Consider the following 25,954-nt stretch of genomic DNA (forward strand, 5'->3'; position numbering starts at 1 on the left):
AATTTCATCGATGGTGATGGGATGTTTAGATATGCTACATCCTCTTCCTTCAATCGTGGAAGATTATAAGAGTCCAAGAATTTATCCATTTCTTCCAGGTTCTCATTTTTAGTGGCGTAGAGTTTTTCAAAGTAGTTTCTGATTACCCTTTGAATCTCTGTCATATCAGTAGTGATCTCTCCTTTTTCATTCCTGATACGAGTTATCAAGTTTCTCTCTCTTTCTTTGTTAGGTTTGCCAGTGGTCTATCAATCTTGTTTATTTTTTTCAAAGAACCAACTTCTGCTTTCGTTGATCTTTCGGATTGTTTTTTTGAGTTTCCACTTCGTTGATTTCTGCTCTCAGCTTTGTTATTTCCTTCTGTCTTCCTATTCTTGGGTCCTTTTGTTGAGTACTTTCTAGTTCTATTAGCTGTGTCATTAAGCTACTCAGGTAAGCTCCTTCTTCCTTCCTGATGTGTGCTTGCAAAGCTATAAATTTTCCTCTCAGTACTGCTTTTGCTGTGTCCCATAAGTTCTGATAGTTTGTGTCTTTATTGTCATTTGTTTCCAGGAACCTTTTTTATTTCTCCCTTGATTTCATCTCGGACCCACTGGTTATTGAGCATGAGTCTGTTTAACTTCCAGGTGTTAAAGTGTATCTTCTGAGTCCCTTTGGAGTTCACAAATAATTTCAGAGCCTTGTGGTCAGCGTAGGTAGTCTGCAAAATTTCTATCCTCTTGATATTATGGAGGTATGTTTTATGTGCCAGCATGTAGTCTATCCTGGAGAATGTCCCATGTACATTGGAGAAGAATGTGTATACAGGTTTCTGGGGATGGAGTGTCCTATATATATCCACTAGGCCTCTTTCTTCCATTTCTCTCCTCAGGTCTAGTATATTCTTGTTGGGTTTCAGTCTGGTTGACCTATCCAGTGTTGACAAATCTGTGTTAAGTTCCCCCACAATTATTGTGTTGTTGCTGATATTATTTTTCAGATTTGTCAACAGTTGTATTAAATATTTTGTTGGCCCCTCATTCGGTGCATATATGTTTAGCAGAGTGAATTCTCCTGCTCTACGTACCCCTTGATTAATATAAAATGTCCATCTTTGTCCCTTACAACCTTCCTGAGTATAAAGTTTGCATTATCTGATATTAGTATGGCCACTCCAGCTTTTTTTTTCTTTTTTTATTTTAATTATGACAACAAAGATGTAAAGAAGAGGACAGTGGAAGCCCAATCACCCATAAACAGAATTCTCGGTAGTCCCATCGATGATATCCCAGCCTTGAACTTTCAGCCAAAGAGCATTAAGAAAAACAAAACTGAACCCATGTACAATACAATTTCTTGTCCCTCAAATCCCCAGTTGTAGTACATACTATTTCTTAGCAGCACACAATATAATCTAAAGACATTATACTTATGCAGCTCCCTAAACATTGAGGAAATGTACTTAACAAAGTACATTTCTCTAGTTCTATGCACATGCTTACTAGTTTAAGTAAACCTCAAAAGTTTTAGTGGGTTGTTTTTCTTAAGGATTGGAGTCAAGGGAACATAGTAAAAAAATGGTATTAAAGTGGCATTTGTTTGCATAGGCACTCCAGCTTTTTTATGGGTGTTGTTTGCTTGGATAATTTTTCTCCAGCCTTTTATTTTGAGTCTATGTTTGTTCTGACTATTCAGGTGCGTTTCTTGTAGGCAGCAGAAGGTTGGATTGAGTTTTTTGATCCATTTAGCCACTCTGTGTCTCTTAACTGGTCCATTTAGTCCATTGACGTTGAGAGAAAGAATTGTCCTGGGATTTAACGCCATCTTTATTTCAAAATTTGGTGTGTCTTTTGGGTAGTCTTGTCTTAGATTAGGTCTTTCAGTTTTTCTCTTAAGACTGGTTTTGTGTCTGTGAAGTTTCTGAGCTGCTTTTTGTCTGTGAAACCATGTATTCTTCCGTCAAACCGGAAAGTGAGTTTTGCTGGGTATAGTATTCTGGGTGAAGCATTCATTTCATTCAGTCTTGTCACAATATCCCACCACTGCTTTCTGGCATTGAGTGTTTCTGGTGACAGTTCTGCTGTAAATCTCAGGGAAGTTTGCTTGAACGTGATTTCCCCTTTTGATCTTGCTGTTTTCAGAATTCTGTCTCTATCTGTGGGATTTGTCATTGTGACTAGGATGTGTCTTGGGGTGGTTTTTCTGGGGTCTCTTTTGGTTGGTACTCTTCGGGCATGCAGGATTTGATCACATATATTCTTTAGCTCTGGGAGTTTCTCTTTAATGATGTTCTTGACCGTTGATTCTTCCTGGAAATTTTCTTCCTGGGTCTCTGGGACTCCAATGATTCTTAAGTTGTTTCTGTTGATCTTATCATAGACTTCTATTTTCATCTGTTCCCATTCTTTGACTAATTTTTCCATTGTTTGCTCATTTGCTTTAAGTTTTTTGTCTAATCTCTCCTGCTGTATGGAATTGTTATGTATCTCATCTTCCACAGCACCAAGTCTATACTCAGCTTCTGATACCCTGTCCCAGAGCTTATGCATTTTGTCATTCACTTCGTTTACTGACTTTTTCAGTCCTGTTAGTTGACATGTTATTTCAGTTTGGAGTTTTGTGATTTCTGTCTTCATATTTTCTTGGTTCTTATTAGTGTTCAGTTCCACTCTATCCATGGTTTCTTGGAGTCTGTTGAGCATCTTCCATATTGCCAGTCTAAAGTCCTTATCTGAGAGGTTGTTTAGTTGGTTGGTCATTATCTGGTCCTCAGAATTGTCATCTTCATTCTCTATCTGATGCTGGCCTGCGTTGTTTCCCCATTGTCACACTTGTATTGTGGGTTTTTCTACGTGTTGTGGTGGTATTCATTGTCTATATGATGCAGGCAGCACACTCCTCTGGCTCCTCCCTTTCTGGATGGGCTGACTTGCCTCTAATGGAGGGGAGTCCTCCGTGGATGAAGCCTCACACTGGGTCAAATTTTAGGCCCGAGCATGCAACAGAGAAGACAGTCCGGAGAGAAATGTTTGCTTCTGTGATATAGAGCCGTTCTTAGTGTGATATTTCCTTCTTGTTGCAATGGAGTTCTTTCCTTAGAAAGAGTGTACGGCCGCATAGCGAAGCAAAGCGGCCGTGCTCTGCTGGAGCTTCTTTTTGCCCCACTCTCAAGAGTTTCACGCAAGAGGACAGTAGACAGACATAGACAGGTCACACTCACAGTTTTTCACAGTTGGGCCCCAATGGGCCGGTGTACTTTCGCGGATTTTCCCTGCCTGGTGTCACACACAGGAAGCCGGCTTTTGCAAAGCTTAGCCGGTTTTCATGCTCTGTATTCCCTCCCTGAAAATGGCCTCTGGGCGAGCGAGTTTTCTGGAGCCTCTTTTTGCCCCACTCGGAAGAGTTTCACGCAAGAGTACAGTAGACAGACATATACAGGTCACACTCACAGTTTTTCACAGTTGGGCCCCACTGGGCCGGTGTACTTTCGTGTGTTTTCCCCACCTGGTGTCACACACAGGGAGTCGGCTTTTGCAAAGTCTTGCCAGTTTTCATGCTCTCAAGTCTCCAGATCTTTGGCTTCAAATCAGCATGAAGGTGCTGACTCCTTGACCTAGGTTGGGGAGAAGCTTAAGACTAACACTACCTCAAAACCCTCAGCAAACTAACCAGATGCAAATGCATATGCCAAAAGTCTGGAGACATGATTTTTATTTTATATTTGAAGAGTTGCTGATGGTCTCTAGACCAGACTCCAACCAGGATCTCCCTCTGGCACCACTGCCACTGAAAATAAAGGTTCTAGACACAGAGCCACAACAGCAGGCTGCTGTGTACCTTCCCCAAAGCCCTTAGAAGAAAGCAATTGAAATTAAAGGCCATATCACTGGGGTGGGGGTGACCTTTTGTTTTTTTCCTCTCAACATTGAATGGTGAGATTTCATGTGGGAATGTGGAGAGTTCAGGTAAGAATTCAGGCAAGACTTCATGAAGCCCAGCCTGCGGCTCCCCCATCAATGTTCCAAGCCAATCAGCCCAAACAAAGGCACGAGCTGAAGAAAAACTAATTTTTGGTTTATCCAAACAGAAGGGGATGAGGTGTCTGCAGCTCATAAAACTTAAGATCTTGTGCCACTGGTGGGAACCCCCCTAACCCCCAGAGTTCTACAAACAAAGCTTCCAGACCAAGACGCACAAGCTCAATGCAAAAGACATTCTGCTGAGACCCTGGGCCCTGCAGCACTCCTCTCCCAGATATTTTGTTGGAAAAAACAAAAACTAAATTTCACCCCAGCCCTGTGGCTTTTGCCTTTGGTTTCCACCCTTTGTTTGAAGGGCTTTGGGGAGAGTGACTAGAAGCCTGAAGTTTGTGCCTCAGGATCTGGAAGCTTTGCTTTGCAGGTGTTGGGAGAGGCAGGGAGTGTTGAGACTAATCCCCCCCATGCACATACATGCATACATAATGCAAAGAACCATAATTCAGTTGTGATTAAATTCATTAAATCTTGGAAGGTAATAATAGATCCCATGTGTAACAGAACCAAGATTAAGCTCTTGCTTGTTTTAACTCATGTTTCTTCTTGACTATACTTTCCGTCCAGTAAATATCCTGTATCAGCATTTCTGAAACCTTGCAACTAAATGACCTTCTACTGTTTCCTTATCCAACAAAATTCAAATAGGATCTATTTATAGAACTGTCCTATGAGTAGTAAACTTTCCCAATAATATAGTGTATATTAATGTTATTGACAACTTGATAATCACTTGCTTTCTAAAATATTTCCAATAGTACAAAGAAAACATTGAAGATTTCTATTCCATGCCAATTTTAAGCAACCACTACAGCACAATCAATAAATCAAGTTAACATTTATTGCATACCATGTCTGTAAATATAACCTTAAAGATACAGTTTCTATTTACTTTCATCTGCAATACTTTTAAGAACTTTCTTCTAATACCAAAATTAAAGTTCTCTTACAATCATTTTAAAGAAAACTTCACTATATTTTAGGCAGTAAGCTGTTTTCTTATAAAATAACAAAAATATCTGTACATTTGCATAAAATTCAAGAACAGTCACCTAAAATTTTTCTTTCACACTAAAGTAGCACCTTATATTATATTATATATATATAATATGTATTATATATATATAATTTCCACCTTATATTTTACCGCACAGAAGACAAAAAAGATAAATATTATGTTCTAAAGGATATACACAAAAATAAATGTTTTCCTTTTAAAGGTTTAAGTCTAAAAGTCTAGATTTTGGATAAGAAAGAAGAAAATATAGCATTGAATGAAAAATGTCAGACATATTTTATTAAAAAAACATTGGATTTTATATTAATAAAATTACACTCATGAGTGTTTGGTTTGTTCTGTACAACCATATCAGGCCAGTTCTCTAAATTCCTGCTGTTTTATCCTCAAGTCAGTTCACTTTTATTTAATTCCACACTCCATATATATAGTGAGGTACAGATAAATCTCAATGATATTACACCAAAACCAAATAGCTGCTGAACTGCTCAGAAAAAAAAAAAAAAAAAAAAACAGGAAAGACCTGGCCTAGTAAAAAGTATTGAGAAAATTATGTTGCCTTTTTAGCTCCCGTTTCCCTGTTTCCATCTCTCCTTACCCTTAAAATCCTGCGTCTTCCATTGCTGATTGCCGAATTTACCATACTTGGACTTACACTCTCCCACTCTTTCCCAAATGATCACTGATCTTTTTCTTTCATACATTAAAGTTTTCTTTATTGTCTAGTACTTTTAAATTCAATAACAATTCACAACACAGAGTGACTGACAGTCTAGAATATTTTCCATGTATATGTTTTTGACAAATGCCTTCCTTTCCTTGCTTCCTTCCTTCCTTCCTTTTTATTTTTCCTTCTTTCCTCCTTCCGTCTTTACTTCTTTCCTGTACTTCCCTTTATCTTTCCTTCTTTCCTTTCTTTCTTACTTTTTCCTTCTTTTCTTCCTTCCATTTTCTATCATGTGTACATATATCACATCCATTTTCCCCCAGGTTTTTATTTTTAAGGATCTTCCCAAGTATTGTTCAGGGTACCGAAGGGTGACCACTGATGAAACTCAGACAGCTGTGTGGACCTGAAGGTTCAGTGCTTCAGTGAAGTAATGCTTTCAGCATATGATATCACTGTACCACACCCAACACTTGAAAATATAATAGTGTGTTGGGAAATATTTTATCATTTCCAAGATCTAATGAGATGGAAAAAATATCTAGTTTATGTCTTTAGGACAAAAACCTCATCAAGGGGACTTGGAAAGTCTTCAGTAAGATTTTTCTTCCTGTCTCATCTAAATCTTGACCAAGTGGGCATGACTGTATGGCTCTCCAGTTTTCTAAATGCTAGCTGAATAGAGGGAAATAGATATAATATATTTGGATTTTTCTGTTTGCTTGGTTGGTTTGTTTCTTGGAGACCACACCCAGCAGCATTCAAGGGTTATCCCTGGCTCTATCCTCAGATCACTTCAGGCAGGTTCAGAGGACCATGTGGTATGCCAGGATCAAACCCAAGTCAGCTGTGTGTAAGACAAAGGTCCTATACACTGCGTTATAGCTCCAGCCCAATTATAATTTATGTGAACCAGAATTAAGTTAAAGAAATAAATGTCAAATGTTTTATTACTATTATTAGCTTCCAGAAGAGAATTTTAACTCTAGAACCTTAATACCATCTTTATACTATCAGGGAGACCAAGCTATGATAGCCATTCACCATTTTGCTCCTAATTAGATGCAAAAGTAGACTGACAAGCAAATTTAGTATTCTATTCCATTTTCTGTATTTTTTTCCACTGTAGTTAGAACATTTCTGTGGCTTTGAACAATTCAAACAAATCACATAAACGTGTATCAACTAGTATTAGTGTGCTTAGAAACTAAAACATGTATTAGAATTTCATAGAACCAGAGAGATAGGACAGAAATAGGTGCTTGGGGTACACACCATGTGTGTACAGAGACTTGGTATTCCTCTCTACATCCTCCCACTTCATCCCTCTTTATTTCCGTTGGAGGCCTTCAAGCACCAGAAAGTGCAATCCTGGGTGCTTGAGCACTACTGGGGTTGTCTTAGGGTACATAGCACTGCATTATCTCAGTAAATTAAATCAACACTGTTTAGTCAACTGGGAATAGACTCAGTATCCACTGAACACTGCTTAGGATTTCCTTCCCCACTCCTGCTCCCCCAAATCAAAGGTACAATAGTTCTATGTATGTTAACATAAACTGGCTTCTTACTAATAAGTGCATGTTAGAGTTAGATGTATTCTCATAAAAATACTTTTGTAAATCACAAAAATTGCAAACACATAAAAATATTTATTGGTCTGTGCTGAAAGTTGTTGTCATATATTTTTGAGCATTTATTGGAGAAATTGAATCTATTTCTTTTCAAAATTTATTAATAACCAAAGGAGAATAAAATTTGAGTTGTTCTTGGGGTTGCTAACAAGATGCTGCTAATTATTTGAAACTGAAAATTCAACTTAAGACACATAATACAGATTTATAAGCTACAAAAATAAATTTTTGAATTTATTTTATTCCTGCCACCAAAATTTCATAGTGCACTATTTTGTCAATAAAACAAAACAGATTAAAAATTTAAATCTAGGGCAGTGGCGCAGGCAGTAGGCATTTGCCTTGCACTCACTAACCTAGGTCGGACTGAGATTTGATCCCTCAGCATCCCATCTGGTCTCCCAAGCCAGGAGTGATTTCTGAGCACATAGCCAGGAGTAACCCCTGAGCGTTACTGGGTGTGGCCCAAAACAAAACAAAACAAAATTAAAAAAAATTTTAAATCCAACAATGTATAATTCCTTTCTTTTCCTAAATTTTCTACTTTTTGTGTTTCTTTGCTGATTCTAGAGAAATCTTCACTTTCTCTTGAATGTATTACCTTTCACTTTACCTTTTTAATTACATTTTTACAACACAAACATTTTAAATTAATGATAATACATTCAATATTATTTGCCACAATATTTGAAATTATCCTTTTGCAGTTATTCTAAAATTATTAGCAAGAACAGTATTTCTATTCAACTAGCTACTATTTTAAAGTTAATCAAGTAGAGAGAAACTGTTAGATTAGTATTATAAGAATACTGAAAACAATCTATAACACAGAGTGTCGATATTATATTGACCTTAATTCCATTATCATACAAAATATTACTAATTGATATATTTACTTGGTGTAAAAAATAAGTAAAATATATTTTAACATTCTGAATATCTTGGAAAATATCTAAATAACAAATTACTATCAAAATAAAATAGGTGCAGTTAAAAATTTAGAAAAATTTAAATATACAATCAGAAACTGAATTTTAAAATATCCCTTTTGGAAATTTCCTAATGTCTTCAGCACTTTAGAGTTATTTCATTGTGCATGTTTCTGCTAATGCAGTAAATTTTGCTTCCAAATTATCTAAAAAGTCAAGGCCATCTTCTTCCTGCTTGTCACTGCAGCAACCCACAGAACCAGCTGGAGTTCCTCTTCCTTCAAAGTTATATGTAAGAACATAATCTTGAGATGGTATAATGTCTTCATTCTGATTGCATTTATGCAATTTCTGTCAATTAAGAATAGGTATTATTTAATTTCTAATTTTCAACATTATTTTAGGCACTGTCGTTTATAATACTATTAATGCTAGGGTTTCATGCAGACAGTGTTCCAACACCACCCTCCACCAGCATATCTGCTTCCATCCACCATTGTCTCAGGCCTGCCCTTTTACATCCCACATCCCTCCTACCCCTACACCATGGTAAACTCAGTGCTATAGATCAGATTTCAGGATCTGTTGCATCGGGCATTTCTTATTCCACTACTATGCTTCGTTATAGAAAGATCTTATGTATCACTCCCTTTCTCTCCGACTAATTTCACTCAGCATGATATTCTCGAAAATCCATCCACGTAGTGGCAAACTGCATGATTTCATCATTTCTTTTCTTTTTTTTTTTTGTTTTTTTTTTTTTGTTTGTTTGTTTTTGGGCCACACCCGGTGACGCTCAGGGGTTACTCCTGGCTATGCGCTCAGAAGTCGCTCCTGGCTTGGGGGACCATATGGGACGCCGAGGGATCGAACCGCGGTCCGTCCTAGGCTAGCACAGGCAAGGCAGGCACCTTACCTCTAGCGCCACCGCCCAACCCCCATTTCTTTTCTTATAGCCATGTAGTCATCATTTCTTTTCTTATAGTCATGTAGTATCTCATTGTGTTGTTTTAAACACACTCAAACATATAAACATAAATGCATATTTTATTTACCTTTTAGGTTTAATTTTAACCAGTGTGTCCTCTAATGGAGTCCTATACACAAAAAATGCACATGATTGGTCGACATCACAACCATACCATAAAGTAATTATATTTTACATTTCTACTGTTTCCATGCAAATTAAAAATGTATATTTAAAGTACATGTAAAGTATTATTATATTTAAGATTCACACATTTTTATCTAGAGGTGATGTTAATCCACAACGTGGTGATAATATGCATTAGAATAAAGAATTTGAACTTTCATTATCAGAGAGTCCTGGTTTGAGTCATTGTTCTGATTTTACAAGCTAGCCATGATTTTGATCAAATTACTGAAGATCTATTAATCTCTCCCTTCATATAAACTAAAAATAAAGAGCTTCTCACAAGGTCATTGTTTAATAAAAAAAAACGTTTGCGGGAATTACTCCTATTGTTACCAGCACATTATTTACATGTGATATATCCTTACTCTAATTGCTATTATGGGCAAATATAAAGTACATATATCACATCTATTTAAGAATCGAGTTTGTAAGTTAAGAAAAATGTTGCGGGGCCAGATAGATAGCAGGGAGGTAAAGCGTTTGCCTGTCATGCAGGAGGTCATCAGTTAGAATCCCGTTCCATATGGTCCCCCGTGCCTGCCAGGAGCAATTTCTGAGCCTGGAGCTAGGAATAACCCCTGAGCACTGCCAGGTGTGACCCAAAAACTACACAAAAAAAATGTTGCAAAATGGAAAAATGCATAGAAGACTTCACTGACATTAACAATACTCAACCTAGGGGCCAGAGCATTGGCACAAGCTGTAGGGCATCTGCCTTGCAAGCGCTAACCAAGGACAGACCGCGGTTCGATCTTCCATGTCCCATATAGACCCCCAAGCCAGGAGCGATTTCTGAGTGCATAGTCAGGAGTACCCCCTGAGCATTACCAGGTGTGGCCCAATAACAAACAAACAAAGAAATATTCAACCTAACACTGCAAAAATAGAATGCTGGTGTGGAGACACCAAGAAAGTCAAACATTGCTCTATATTATAGGCCCATCTGCTGTGCCTTTACCATCTCTTATCTGTGTCCCCACTCACCCCTAACCTATGATTTATTTCCTAGGTTTACTAGGAAACATCAAGGAACCTTCTTTGGGACCATTTGTGTCTTAAATCCTATTAGTATTCACATGAAAGACTTGACTAAGGATGCCCTTAAGTTGCCCTCCTCAGTCAATCTTAAGTAAAGACTGTCTAAACACAGAAGAACTAATAGTTGATGTAGCAAAAATAAATGCTATGGACATAAGTAGCTGTGTCACAGAATAAAATCCATTTTACAATCTATCAAATAATTAAAGGGCTTCTGGTTCAGTACTTATGTTACAGTAACACTAGTATCCTCTGATAAAAGGAGTTAAATTTTATATCTAGAAAGAATATTTAAACTGGTGATGCTCTACTCAGTCTAAATATTTTAATTATCTGAGGAGGTTTTAATTAATAAACAAATTTATAATACTTAAAAATAAATAATAAATAGCCAAACCAATTAAAATATAACCTTTTTGGGCAAACAAAGGTGTTAATAACTTTTAGGAGTGCACCAAGAGATTTTGGTGTGCAGCCAAAACTGAAAACTTTTGATATAATCACTCCCTTTACTTCCTTATTTTTCTCTAGCAAAAAATTTAATATTTGCATGGTTACTTTTGACTTTAAATTTGTTCATGTATGAATCAGAGAGATAGTAAAATGAGTTCAGTGTTTGCCTTATAAATGGCTGATCCAGATTCAATTCCCAGAGCCATCTATTGTACTCATGAACCACACTAGGTATGAGCCCTGAACACAGAGCCAGGTGTAAGTCCTGAATACTACAGTTAAGTTCTTAACAACAAACCAATTATATAGATCTCATTACTTAATGTCCATCCAGCAACTGGGTAGAGATATCTTATTTTCACAGAGAAATGTGAAATTAGGGGGGAATATTTTATAAATAAAAAATGATCTTTTAGGGGCCAGTACAGTGGCACATCTAGCCTAGGATGGACAGCAGTTTGATCCTCCAAGCCAGGAGCAATTTCTGAGAGCATAACCTAAGTGTCACCAGATGTGGCCGAAAACCAAAAAAAAAAAAAAAGACTTTTTAAAATTATTCCATTAAAAAGAGTTTGTGAGGTAAACATGCTACTATGGTGTGGTTTCTATAAACCTCTGTTTTTATGAGATCTTAAAAATGAGAGAAATTTAATGTGATAGGTTAAACGATATTTCTTTAGTAACAAATTGAAAGTATAGGAAAATAAAATGAGTGAGAGAAAAAGTGGGATACACAATTTTCCATTACTCTCTACTGAGGATCTAAATTATAGAGTCAAACATCTTTGGGAAACTCACTTCTCCAAGGCGAGGCTGAGTGAAACTGTGCCACTCAGAATAAGTGTATCTGCTATTGTCCATCTCCAGGTGTCCTCCCCTGCAGGAGTCCAGGGTGTGATGATGCCCATGCCCACGGCAAGACTCCAAGGTCTGGTGTCCTTTCATCATTTCAATAGCTTCTTGTCCTACATTTCTGACTCCTGATCCCATAGTTCCACAAAAGCTTTGGTTCGAGTTGTTGACTTTCTGAGTCATAAACCCATTGGCAGAACACTAAAATAGAACATAGCCATTTATATAAGGAGAAAATAGATTTCAGGCAGTTTTAGAATACAAAGATACTTTTTGCACGTTTTTTATTCATTCACTCAACAGATGTTTATTTTCAAATTTATATGCTCAGTTGAGAATTGCAAAGAAAACATTGTCCTTAAGGGATACAAAAAAGCTCTTATACCATCAGAAAAAAAATGAATATAAAATGACTCAAAGAATATAATTACTCTGCTCTTTAGGTGAGCACAAAGTACCATATGAACACAGAAGTACATTGAAATTTTCATCCAGAAATTATGTTGAATATACTTGGAAATTTTTAAACTGATTCCTGAAAAATGGAAGAAAAAATATGCAACCTTAATGAGGTTACACAATGGTGTTTTCTGGGTTTCCAATCTGTTAAGAAAGGTAGTTGCACAGAATTACAGAGAAGAAAGTGAAGAGAGAGGAAGCACGAAAATATAAAATGCATATGAAAATATGCATACATGTTTAAAATAATTATATTAATATAAATATACAGGAACCCCCCAAAAGGTTTTTTAAGTAGTATAAGAAGAAAAACTTTTAAAAGTCATTCTAGGGGCCGGCGAGGTGGCACTAGAGGTAAGGTGTCTGCCTTGCAAGCGCTAGGCAAGGAAGGACCGCGGTTCGAACCCTTGGCATCCCATATGGGCCCCAATCCAGGGGCAATTTCTGAGCACTTAGCCAGGAGTAACCCCTGAGAATCAAATGGGTGTGGCTCAATAAAACAAAAAATAATGTCATTCTAAGCAATATTGTGAATGACAAAAGTGGGATTAAGTATGATGACATGGAGATCAAAGAGTTAACTATTTTTAATATAAGTTATAAGTATAATCTCAACCAAAGTATAAGCACAGGTGAGTGAATAAAATGGAGAGACATCATAGAAAGCTTAATGGTGTGGTGGGTGAAGTAGCATAGGAAAAGGTCAGAAATGATTTCTGTAAGCCCTGATTTGCAACTAGATGAGATAGAGCTCACTGAAAGAAGTGTATGCTTGTGGCTGTACAGAAAAGTGATTTTGTATTCAGGGTGACAAACTTAAGAAGCATGGCATGTCTAAGACATGCATATGTATATGTAGCAACAAAGCTCAGAAGAAATCTCTGAGCTAAAGATAGAATTCTTGAATTCTTAACCAAAGAAGGGTTATTTAAAATCATGGGAATAAATAAAATTATTTAGACAAAATTGTAAGTTAAAGAAAGCTTTAGAAAAGAACGACAATAAAAATAATATTTTAAACTGTCATAGATATGATAGAATCATTTGTAATAATGGAGAGGAGAGTGGAGGAACCAAAGAGGCTATTTCATGCAATTAGAACTCTGGTAAAAATCAATGATAACCAAAAAAAATTCTAAGTAAAAACTGACTCACCTGAAGACAAATAAAAAAAGGGGGGGGTCTGAAGTAATAGTACAGTGGTAGGTCATTTGCCTTACACAAAGCTAACCCATATTTGTTCCCAGCATTCTTATGCTCTCCAGAGCATTGCCAGTAGTAATTCCTTAGTACAAAGCTAGGAGTTACCCCTGAGCACTACTGAATGTAGTCCAGAAAATCAAACAAAAAAAAAAAGAAAGTAAGAAAGGAAGAAAGAAAGAAAGAAAAGAAAGAAAGAAAGAAAGAAAGAAAGAAAGAAAGAAAGAAAGAAAGAAAGAAAGAAAGAAAGAAAGAAAGAAAGAAAGAAAGAAAGAAAGAAAGAAAGAAAGAAAGAAAGAAAGAAAGAAAGAAAGAAAGAAAGAAAGAAGGAAGGAAGGAAGGAAGGAAGGAAGGAAGAAGGAAGGAAGGAAGAAAGAAAGAAAGAAAGAAAGAAAGAAAGAAAGAAAGAAAGAAAGAAAGAAAGAAAGAAAGAAAGAAAGAAAGAAAGAAAGAAAGAAAGAAAGAAAGAAAGAAAGAAAGAAAGAAAGAAAGAAAGAAAGAAAGAAAGAAAAAGAAAGAAAGAAAGAAAGAAAGAAAGAAAGAAAGAAAGAAAGAAAGAAAGAAAGAAAGAAAGAAAGAAAGAAAGAAAGAAAGAAAGAAAGAAGAAAGAAAATAAATCTTTATTTAAAATATTTGGCAAAAAAGTTGCCAAGGAGTCTTGAATAATCAAAACTATTATTGGGGAGAATTTAAGCATATTTTTATCCCCAAAGTAATATTGAGGAAGCTAGAAAAAGACAAGAGTTCTCTTTAAAATTAAGAATAGTATGTGAAGTCCCCACCCAGCCCCATGCACACAAATGGAGAGTTCCTTCTCATTTCTCTTCTACTTTCCAACAAACTTCCGTATTTGTTTTGTTTTGGGCCACACCCTGTGACACTCAGAGATTACTCCTGGTTATGTGCTCAGATATTGCTCCTGGCTGGGGGACCATATGGGATGCCCAGGATTGAACAGGTCCATCCTGAATATGCTATGTGTAAGGCAAATGCTGTACTGCTGTGCTATTGCTTAGGCCCAATTTCTGAACTTTTATTTAAAAAATTTGCATTTTTGACCAATCATGAACTTAAATGGTAACTTTACACTAACTTCCCCTGTCATAGTTGAGAAGTTACAATATAGTAACTTCAGCAAATTAGTTCTTAATATGAACCATGAATTCAATATCTTAATTAGAATGCAGTTTCTCTGTGTCAGCTTCCAAGCAATTAAAATTTTTATTTAATGATTATTACTAATTTCTAGAAGATTTTAGGTTTAGACAATTTATTGAATCTAAAATAATATATACATATATATTGATTTGTGGCATTTAAAAGATCATGCTACCCTGGGGGTGAGGGAAGAGGATATGGGTGGCAGGTCAAAAACGGAGGTGAAGGGAGGACAATTTGGTGATGGGAATTCCCCCTGATTTTATGTAAATATGTACCTAAAATATCATTGTCAACAATATGTAAGCCAATATGATCGAAAATAAATAAATTAAAAAAAAAAAAAAAAAAAGATCATGAAATATATATATGTCTACATTATATAAAGATGTTATATACTATATATTACTCATTTTTTATAATACATAAAAAGAACTGAAAAGAAACCATCTGGTGGCACTACTACCCTGTATTTCTTGCTCATATTACTGCTACTGTAAATACATATTTAGAAATATTTCTTAAGCAGATGAAAAGAAAATTAAGATTAAAAACTAACACTGAAGGGAAACCCACAGTTCTATGACACATTCTACTTTATATTAATATATGTAGATTCCTCAAAGTTTATTCTTTGTGTGTGTGTGTGTGTGTGTGTTTAGGCCACACCTGGTGACACTCAGGGGTTCCTCCTGGCTATGTGCTCAGATATTGCTCTGGATTGAGGGACCATATAGGATGCCAGGCGATCTAACCACCTTTTACTCATTGTACTGTAATGATTCTATACATTTATTATGAAAGAGTATTGTCTTTTAAAACTGTATCTGATTATGCTCTTCTACAATTAATTATTTTTACATATTAGAAGCGTTAGTGTTAATAAAAAAGAAAAGGTATGTAGACCTAAGTATGATATAATAGAACTGTTTTGCTCAGGCAAATTTGCTCAAATTCTAAAATCAAATGACAAGAAGAAAAATTCTATGTAGACCTTAGTCGTTTCCTGATTCTGTATCATGGTAGGGAGTAGGTCAAAGAGAAAGAGATGGTAAGAATGCTATTTTCACCCTAAGATATATAAAAGTTTGACATATGGTCATTATCTCTAGTGACAGTATCTGCCACTTTTATTTTTATTTTACCTGCAAAAAGTAAACTATTATTTGTGTGTAAAATGCTGGGTGTTAAGAGTGTGGGTACAGTGGATAAGATGCTGACTTTGTATGCAGCCAACCAGGTCTGATATGGTCTCCTATATCCCAAATAGTACCTGCAGAACCACCAGGAGTGATTCCTGAGTTCAGTACAGAAACTTAAACCTAAGCAATTCTAGATGTGGCCCCCAAACCAAAAGCCAAATAAATAATAAAATGCTTCTTATTTGTTACTTTGCTAATTATCAATTACTGCCATTATAGAATTCTTTGGCTTAATTAAACCATCAAAATATCACAATCTCTTTATCTCCCATTCCTACAGTCTTTCTGTTCTCTTCAGCATTCTTTTGATTCAGCATCACACTGCTTCAATCCACTTCAAGTAGAACAGCCTTTGCCTGATCACTCTGACCTAGAGAATAAACTTAACTTTTTTTTTGGGGGGGGGATCATACCCGTTGATGCTCAGGGGTTACTCCTGGATATGTGCTCAGAAATCGCTCCAGGCTTGGGGGATCATATGGAGCGCCAGGGGAATTGAACTGCGGTCTGTCATAGGTTAGCGCCTGCAAGTCAGACGCCTTACTGCTCCACAACACCCCTCTGGCCAAAACTTAAAATTCTTAATGGGGCATAAAAGGTCTTATTTCCCAATCTTCATGAATACTCCCCAAAGCATTGTACAGATTTAATGCAATCCCTCTAAAGATACCCATGACATTCTTTAAAGAAGTGGATCAGGCACTTTTGAAATTTATATGGAACAATAAACACCCTAGAATAGCTAAAGCAATCATTGAGAAAAAGAATATGGGAGGAATTACTTTCCCCAACTTTAAACTGTTCTACAGAGCGATAGTTATCAAAACAGCATGGTATTTGAATAAAGACAGGCCCTCAGATCAGTGGAATAGGCTTGAATTCTCAGAGAATATTCCCCAGACATACAATCACCTAATTTTTGATTAAAAAAAAAAACCCAAGAAATCCTAAATGGAGCAAAGAAAGCCTCTTCAACAAGTGGTGTTGACACAAATGGCTAGCCACTTGCAAAAAATTGAACTTAGACCCCCAGCTAACATCATGTATGAAGGTTAAATCCAAATGGATAAAAGACCTTGATATCAAACCCAAAACTGTAAGATATATAGAACATGTAGGTAAAACACTCCAGGACATTGAGACTAAAGGCATCTTCAAAGAGGAAACTGCACTCTCCAAGCAAGTGAAAGCAGAGATTAACAGATGGGAATATATTAAGCTGAGAAGCTTCTGTACCTCAAAAGAAATAGCGCCCAGGATACAAGAACCCCCACTGAGTGGAAGAAACTATTCACCCAATACCCATCAGACAAGGGGCTAATCTCCAAAATATACAAGGCACTGACAGAACTTTACAAGAAAAAGCATCTAATCCCATCACAAAATGGGGAGAAGAAATGGACAGACACTTTGACAAAGAAGAAATACAAATGGTCAAAAGACACATGAAAAAATGCTCCACATCACTAATCAACAGGGAGATGCAAATCAAAACAACTATGAGGTACCACCTCACACCCCAGAGATTGGCACACATCACAAAGAATGAGAACAAGCAGTGTTAGTGGGGATATGGAGATAAAGGAACTCTTATCCACTACTGGTGGGAATGCCGTCTAGTTCAACCTTTATGGAAAGCAATATGGAGATTCCTCCGAAAACTGGAAATCGAGCTCCCATACGACCCAGCTATACCACTCCTAGGAATATACCTGAGGAACACTAAAATACAATACAAGAAATCCCTTCCTTACACCTATATTCATTGCAGCACTATTTACCATAGCAAGACTCTAGAAACAGCTAAGATACCTTTCAACAGATGAATGGCTAAAGAAACCGTGGTACATATACACAATGGAATATTATGCAGCTGTCAGGAGAGATGAAGTCATGAAATTTTCCTATACATGGATGTACATGGAATCTATTATGCTGAGAGAAATAAGTCAGAGAGAGAGAGAGAGAGAAACACAGAATGATCTCACTCATCTATGGATTTTAAGAAAAATGAAAGACATTCTTGCAATAATAACTTTCAGACACAAAAGAGAAAAGAGCTGGAAGTTCCAGCTCACCTCATGAAGCTCACCACAAACAGGGATGAGTTTAGTTAGAGAAATAACTATGTTTTGAACTATCCTAATAATGAGAATGTACGAGGGAAATAGAAAGCCTGTCTAGAGTACAGGCGGGGATTGGGTGTGGAGGAGGGAGATTTGGGACATTGGTGATGGGAATTTTGCACTGATGATTGGTTGTGTTCTTTACATGACTGAAACTCAAACACAATCATGTATGTAATAAAGTTGTTTAAGTAAAAAGAAAAGAAAAGAAAAGAAAAGAAAAAAAAAGAAAAGAAAAGAAAAGAAAAGAAAGAAAAGAAAACCAAGCATACCAAGTTTCAAGGTCCACAATTCTTTATTCCACATTAATTTATTTACTATTTGATAAATCACTTCTAAACTTGCAAACTAATCGTATTAGATAAATTGCAGCTCAAAAAATTGAGCCTCTTCCATCACACTTCTGATCAAAAAATACATTTAGAAATTATATTTCTGACTCTGTGTTCTTTCAGACTAGTTGTAATGATTTTTGACAGGTACCCATATTTTTATTTATTTTACAACAAAGTGGGTTTTATTTATCATAATTCAACAGAAATTATTTTAAAGAAATAATATGTCTTAAGAAAAATCTATATATAATGCCCAAATAAAAAGAAAAATAGTACAAAGAATCTTAGAAATCTCAAGAAATCTAAGTAAAGAACATATAAATTACTATACAATTTCACCATTATTCCAATTTTTTCAAGTATACATATATAATTAATATATATGAGTTATATGACATTTTCTTGAGACCTTTCAAATGTTTTTTCCATTATAAATTATCAAAGAGTTAATAATCAAGTTTTAACTGAAGAGGCAGAATAAATGTTTTAATTATAAAATAGTCATGGTATCTAAGAAAAAGTGTTAAGTAATTGACTTATAGAGAAAAAAATAACTAGTACATTTTATTTTAAAATTGTAATAGGACCAAAGAGATAGTACAGTAAGTAAGATGTTTGCCTTGCATATAGCCACTGAAAGTTTGATCCCAGCATGACTTAAGTTCCTTCTAGGACCAACAGAATTGATCCCTGAGCACAAAGCCAGGGTTAAGCCCTGAGCAGAGCCAAAGAGATGTGTCCATCCAAAACAATCAATAAATGCCAATTACATAAATACTTGAATGTTGATAGATAAAATGTGTATGTGCATATAATCCGATCAAATTAAAAATGTAAATGCTCCTAAATTTCAAAATAACTTCATAGAAATATGGAGAAGAAATAATGGGAGTCAGTTAAATAAGTATTCATCAAATACAAATTACTTGTGACCAAAGGTATAGTACAGGGGGCTAACATGTTTCCCTTGCCTGTGGCTCCCCGGGATCAATCCCCAGAACTGTATATAGTCCCTTGAGCATAGTCAAGAGTTATATCTGATTGCAGAGCTCAGAGTTAACTTAATGTGGCTCCAATCTCTCACCAATAAATCAATCAATCAGTTAAATAAAATAGCACTTACCACCTTATCATCTCCAGGTGCTTCTGTGTTTGATATAATTAAATTTTGCTGTGCTAAATCTTCAGGAAAACCTTTCCTTTTCTGTGCACCAACAACTCCACATACTAAAGTTAGCAGTACAGCTAAGTTGGTAAAATAGAAAAAAGGTTAGCATTTATAAAATCAATACTAATCTTGTTCTTATTAACTAGCATCTAGATGCTAGTTAATTCCATTAGCCATAGATTTATATTTGAACCAAGGGCTACTATTTTCATATTTTAAAATGTAAAAAGTCTAAGAAGTATAAGAGTTAATTTTGTGTGAAAATTCATATTCAATCAATATTAGAAGTGAGCAGGCTCATGGTCCAAAACTCTAACAGTTTTCTAGCTTGAAAGGAAATCTTGATTGGTTATAACTTGAACCAAATGACCTACAAAGTTTCAAACACATTTACTAACCTCTTACATGAAAAGTACAACTAACCAACCACTCATTGTGATCCCTTATCACTACTCTTCAGCAGAAACTTAATCCTTATTCCCTCAAGAGGTAAAGTATATATACTGTATATATATTATAAATATATTAATATTATATATATATTATATATAAAGAGGACAGTATATATACTGTATGTGTTTATATATATATATATACATATATATATATATATATATACCACAGAGCCAACAACACTGAAAGCACTTAAACTACAACAACACTTATGAATACTTGTTAAAGACAAAAAGGAGGAGTGATGGGAAGCTAAGAAAAGTGGTGGAGGGAAGTTGACACTGATGGTGTGACTGGGCCTGAAACTCAACTACGAATAACTGTAAACCACAGAACCTTCCTAAAAAAATTAAGAGTATTTTTTTAAAGAATTTTTCTGCACTTGGATAGATGCTACACATTTGAATTTCAAGTGAAAGAAAAACTTACTAGAAAGCAGTGCTAAACCCAACAATATTGCCAGGATAGCCCATTTTCCAAGTACTACTCCTGCGCTCCTTTGACTTGCTCGACATTGACTTGGATGGGTACATTCACATAAATTAACTCTCAAGGTTTTTGAAGCAGATTGACCTCCTCTATCTTTTACAGTTATGGGAACATTATATTCTTGAAATCCTGCATTTTCTCGATATGAAAGACGGGCAGCTGTATCTGAAAAAAAATTTAAAACATATTTATTCTTTCTTTAGTATGTGTTTTAATTGTTTTTAGGGACATTATTATAAAAGAATCACCTGTCATAGAGAAATGAATAAAAATGAAAAACTATCTTCAACTACTTTAGCATCAATATATCTGCAGAGGTATTATGCAAAGCTTTTATATGACAGATTGAAAAAATAACATAGCATTGAATGACTCTATAGCATTTAAATAGTATTTAATATTCCCTGAAAATTAATCTAGGGGCTGGAGTAATGGAAAGGTGAGTAAGGCTTTTTTCTTATATGTGGCACATGGCCATCACCTCAAATAGCTCCTTAAACACCATCAGTAGTGATAAGTGCAGATCTGTGAACAAATCCTGAGCACTAACTGGATGTTACTCCAAAAACCGAAAGTACAAACAAACAAATAATACAGGACACTAAAGATAATATATTGTTACACATCAAGTATGTCACTGTGTATGTACATGTTTATCGTAAACAAAGAATAGCCACAGCTACACACAAGAATGCTTTAAATTCAGATTGTCTTTTCCATTTCCTTTTATGGTACCAAAGACAAATTTTCAAGGCAAACTATGTGATTTTTGCTTGTCTGCACTGTTATAACTATAGATTGTTCAAAAATTCTGGGTTGACCCTCACTTCAAATATGTAAAAGAATACAAATTTCTGCTCAGGTTTAATAGATGTTTTTAGAATTATGTTGTCGTAAATTAAAGATCTCATAATCTCTTCTCTCTCAGGAACAGAAACTTAGATTAAGTGATGTTTTACCAATTCAAAGCATTGCAACAACTTGTGAACTTTTTAGCATTCAACTATATGCCTTTCAAATCATCCTATCACCAATTTCACCTTTTTAAGGTATAAATATGGGTATGAAATTGCCTTGTTTCATACTTCTCATGCATACCCAATTTCACTAAACAAAAGCCAGCCTCCTCAACATGTTAAATTTTCACTTCACCACTAGAATTTACTCCTCCCATTTTAATATGTTGACATCCATACCAAAACATTCTAACATTTAATGATACTGATTTATTGATTCTTCATGTACTTCCAATTTTATACAAACTTGATAATAAGTTATTGGATAAATAAAGATATGTTAGTTGCTAGAGATACCCAGATGGACTGCAAATGTCTTAAGAATCTCTTTTATTGGGGCCTGAGAGATAGCATGGAGGTAAGGTGTTTGTCTTGCATGCAGAAGGTCAGTGGTTCAAATCCCAGCATCCCATATGTTCCCCGAGCCTGCCAGGAGTGATTTCTGAGCATAGAGCCAGGAGTAATCCCTGAATGCTGCTGGGTGTGACCCAAAAACCAAAAAAAAAAAAAAAAAAAGAGAAAAGAAGAATCTCATTTTATTGAAGGAGAAATGTAAAAAGATGATAATACAACATGAAAGGGGTTATAATAGATGTCCCAAAAAGTCAATAGTGACCTTCCTACTTTCAGACAGACTTCATTAATTTCAGCATATGAGTTATGTCTGCATTTTAGTCTCTATATATCCCCTGACACTTAAAATGTGTCTAGTATGTGCCTCCAAAATAATGAAACTTCACACCAAGGAAGTAACTAGAAGGAGGTAGACCATCTATTTTTAGATGAATCATCTATTCTAGGAAGAATAGTCTACACAAAAGTCTATTTTCATTAATGTTATGACATAGTAACATATGCGTCAGTGAACTATGACTGAAATACAAACTATTACACCTGCCAAGTGTATTATCCTAGAATAATGTCTAGAATTATACCAGACATCTGTTCACATCACACCAAAATCCATAGAATACTTGTACCATATATCAATTCCTCGTTTCCAATTTCTTTATTTTTGGTTTTTTTTTTTGAGGGGGGGAGGCACACCTGGTGATGCTCAGGGTTTACTCCTGGTTATTCGCTCAGAAAGCACTCCTGGCTTGGGGGACCATATGAGATGCCAGGGGGTCGAAACACGGTCGGTTCAAAGCTAGAGCTAGCAAAGCTTACCACTCTGTGCCACTGTTCTGGCCCCTCGTTTCTAATTTCTTAGAGAAAAATTTAATCTACTTCTCTTTTGTTTTCACCTCATTGGGATTATTTAAAATCATAGCTAACACACTCTTAATGACAAGCTCCATATTATTTTAACAGCCGTTTTTCTTTCTTTGTTCTAAACATAAATTGGGGTTTCATAAAAACTGTGATTTCTTCTTGGGTCCAGATTGATAGTAGAGTGGGTAGAATGTTTGCCTTGAATAAGGCTGGCCTGGGTTCAATTCCTGGCACTAGCTATGGCCCTTAAGCACTGCCAGGAGGGATCCTTGAGCACAAAGCCAGGAGTAAGCTCTTTGTACCACCTGGTGTGTCTAAAAACAGGAAAGAAAAAATTGGTATCTTTCTTTTTAAATGCAAGATATAAGATAACATGAAATTTCACTAATTTATAAAAAGTATGGTAAAGAGAATTGTTTTTACACTATAGCTTATGTGCATAAATAATCAAATTCATTAAAAGTTATTCCAGAGTTATATGTCATATCATTATTTACAAATTCATTGTTAGTTATTTCAGAGTTATATATCATTATTTTTATTACATACCGTTAACTTTGGTGAGGGTCCAGATCCTATTGATTTCTGCAGAAGGATTTGTCAAGCTGAAAGAAAATGGGGGCCCATTGATAGGCTCATCAGGATCAATAGCTGAAATGTCAATATGCCTCATCTTTGGCTTACAAATTATTAGGTCACTTTGAAGTAATTGTGGTGGATTGTCATTCACATCTTCAACATAAACTGCAAGCGTACCAGTACATGTTTTACTATCTAGAAAGAAAGGAGAATTACTGTAGTTTGCAAAAATCTCTCATAGTTTCCTAAGTAATAAAATAGGGCTGAAGCAATTATACGGTAATTGGGTGCTTGTCGTACATGCCTTACAAAACTTGAAGTTCCAGTGGCAAATATGTTACCCCAAGCACTGTCAGTAGTGATCCCTGAGAAAGAGCCAGCCAGAAGTAAGCTTTGCACTTAGGAAGTGAAACGATAGTAAAATGAGTAGGGCACTTGCCTCACACATGATCAGAATTCAGTGCCCAGTCCTCCACATTGTCTCTCAAACCCCACCAGAAGAGATCCCTGAATGCAGAGTCAGAAATACGCCACGAGCACTACTCGTGTGGTACAAAAACCAAAAAATAAAACAAATTAGATTCTATTTGTGATATATGAGGCCTTCAAAAACTGAACTGGTTATTTGGAGAAACAATACTATTTATAAATAAATGTTACCTGTAGGTTATCTCAAGTAAGTACTGCTATTTATCAAATCATATGCAATTTCCAATGAATTTTTAGTCATAACTATTATCAAATAGTAAAATCAAATTTCTGAAGTCAAAATCCCATTTCCTGGGATTATCTTAAGGAATACAGGCTAAAGTACAGTAAAATATTGACATTATAGTTAGATCAGATTTGTGGCAATTTTAATCTTTTGTGAATATTTAAGTATATGACTCAGGTTCTGCATAGAGGGATTCTGATTTGGTTAGTTCGAAGCTAGTGTTAACCCCTGGATGTTTGTTTTCTTTTTTTTATTCTAGGATATATTTAAAGTTCCTCTAAATTTTTTTTTTAGTTCAAACACTTGCTAGGATTTTAATGCTGCACTTTGTATTTTTCTTTCTGAAAACTTTGGATGTCATAAAGATTTCCATATAAGGTATCTGAGAAATGAAAAATACTCAATACAGTTTATGTAAAATATATTTAGTTATACAAAATACCATCTTATCTGAATATTTTATAGACTGATTTTAGTCTACTGTTTTTTTTTACCATATTCTTTTTTTTTTAATTAAATTTGATAGGAGTATTTTTTTATTACTTTTTTTTTTTTTGCCAGTCGAGACGTTTATTGAGGGGAGATCAAGGTTTTTAAGCCCTGCTTCAGTGGGAGGAGTAGTAACATAGGATTGAAACATAAACCAATCAGATTTGTACAAGTACAACAATTTTAACCAATGGGAGCATAAACACATTTTGATGGCGGGAAGGATAAAGAGGAACCTGGCAGGATGGGGGGAGGGGAAGCAAATTCTTAAACAAATAGCTCCTCTAAATATTTTAATATGATATCCAGGTTGAGAAACACTGAATTATTGCCTGAATTATCCTATCAAGGAAAAATAATGTTATCTAATAACCAGCTAGGCTAAGTAAAGATTCAATAAAAGTGATGAAAAGCTGTATACTTCAACTATTTTACACCAATAGACTATGGAAGTAAGAGAAATATCTTAGAACTAGCTAAAGGTAAAGACATGAAGAAAAAACCCTAAAAGTATCTTATTTATTAAATAAAAAAACTATATAGCATTGTTTTTATAGAATCTAACATTTTAAGTAATAAGATTTTGAGGTTTTTTGTGGGTTTTTTTCTTAGGGGCCACAATTGACAATGCTCAGGCTTTCACTCCAGGATTACTCCTGGCAGAACTTATGAAATCTTATGGAGTGCTAGGAATTGAATCTGGGCATATACAAGGCAAGTACCTTAACCCTGTTTTCTCTCTAAACCATGAAACTACTATTTGGCTAGTATGTTTGGCTCCTCTGTTTCACCATTATATGACTGGGGGATAATACATAATAATATATGATAGGGCTGGTAGTTTACCAGGTTTTCATGTTTTACCACCAGTTTGTGGTCCTCAAGTGGATAAGGGATTCAAAGAAATTTAAAAATGTTGCATCATATTTAAGCCTCTATTATGGTTTTATAGAAATTTCTAGACATCTACACATCCTCTAGACATCTACAAGCATTTATATTCCTGGGGCTGGAGAGAGCACATGACTTCCCAGGATGGATTTGGCTTCGATGCCTGGCATCCCATATGGTTCCCTGAGCCAGGATGGATTTCTGAGTGCATAGCCAGGAGTAACCCCTGAGAATCATCAATGTGGCCCAAAAAAAAATTAAAAAATAAAAAGGCATTTAGATCCCCATGCTGAAATAAAATTTCAATGACTGCTAAATGAATTCTATTATAAAAAGTTTCATCTTGTTAGACAAAATAGCAACATAGTTTTACATTTCTAAGTATTTGGTATTATTAACACAGGAGTAATTCTACATAAATATTATTGTAATCTCCAATTCCTTCATAAAAATCTTCCCCCAAAATGTTACCTTGGTCTGTAACCAGAACTGTAATATTATATACTTCACTTCTGGGAGATAAAGTCTCCCTGTCCAGGATTTTGGAAGTTAGGATTGAGCCAGTAACTTCATCAATAGTGATCCCCCCTCTAGGATCATTCAACATTTTGTACCTGTCAATATAGTATAAAATTAGTTTGTTGTGATAATGAGATTCTTTAAAGTAAGTTACTGTCACAATTATGACTAATGTATTTC

At 35.4% G+C, this 25,954-nt stretch overlaps 1 protein-coding gene across 2 annotated transcripts in view; it reads right to left on the reverse strand.

The window, feature by feature from the left end:
* Positions 1–8,414: 8,414 nt before the first annotated feature.
* The window catches only part of LOC126003863 (desmocollin-3-like), a 35,708-nt gene continuing 18,168 nt past the window's right edge, over positions 8,415–25,954 (reverse strand). The window contains exons 10-15 of one of the 2 annotated variants that reach the window (XM_049770212.1): positions 25,727–25,869; positions 23,131–23,355; positions 20,291–20,515; positions 19,364–19,485; positions 11,707–11,961; positions 8,415–8,612 (exon numbers count right to left, since the gene is read on the reverse strand). In XM_049770212.1, the coding sequence (XP_049626169.1) occupies positions 8,415–8,612; positions 11,707–11,961; positions 19,364–19,485; positions 20,291–20,515; positions 23,131–23,355; positions 25,727–25,869 (1,168 nt within the window). Of the gene's footprint in view, positions 8,613–9,331; positions 9,359–11,706; positions 11,962–19,363; positions 19,486–20,290; positions 20,516–23,130; positions 23,356–25,726; positions 25,870–25,954 lie in introns of those variants that run through there. The other variant, XM_049770213.1, reaches the window with a different exon arrangement.

Source organism: Suncus etruscus, chromosome 3, assembly GCF_024139225.1.
Source record: "Suncus etruscus isolate mSunEtr1 chromosome 3, mSunEtr1.pri.cur, whole genome shotgun sequence".
NCBI lineage: Eukaryota > Metazoa > Chordata > Mammalia > Eulipotyphla > Soricidae > Suncus > Suncus etruscus.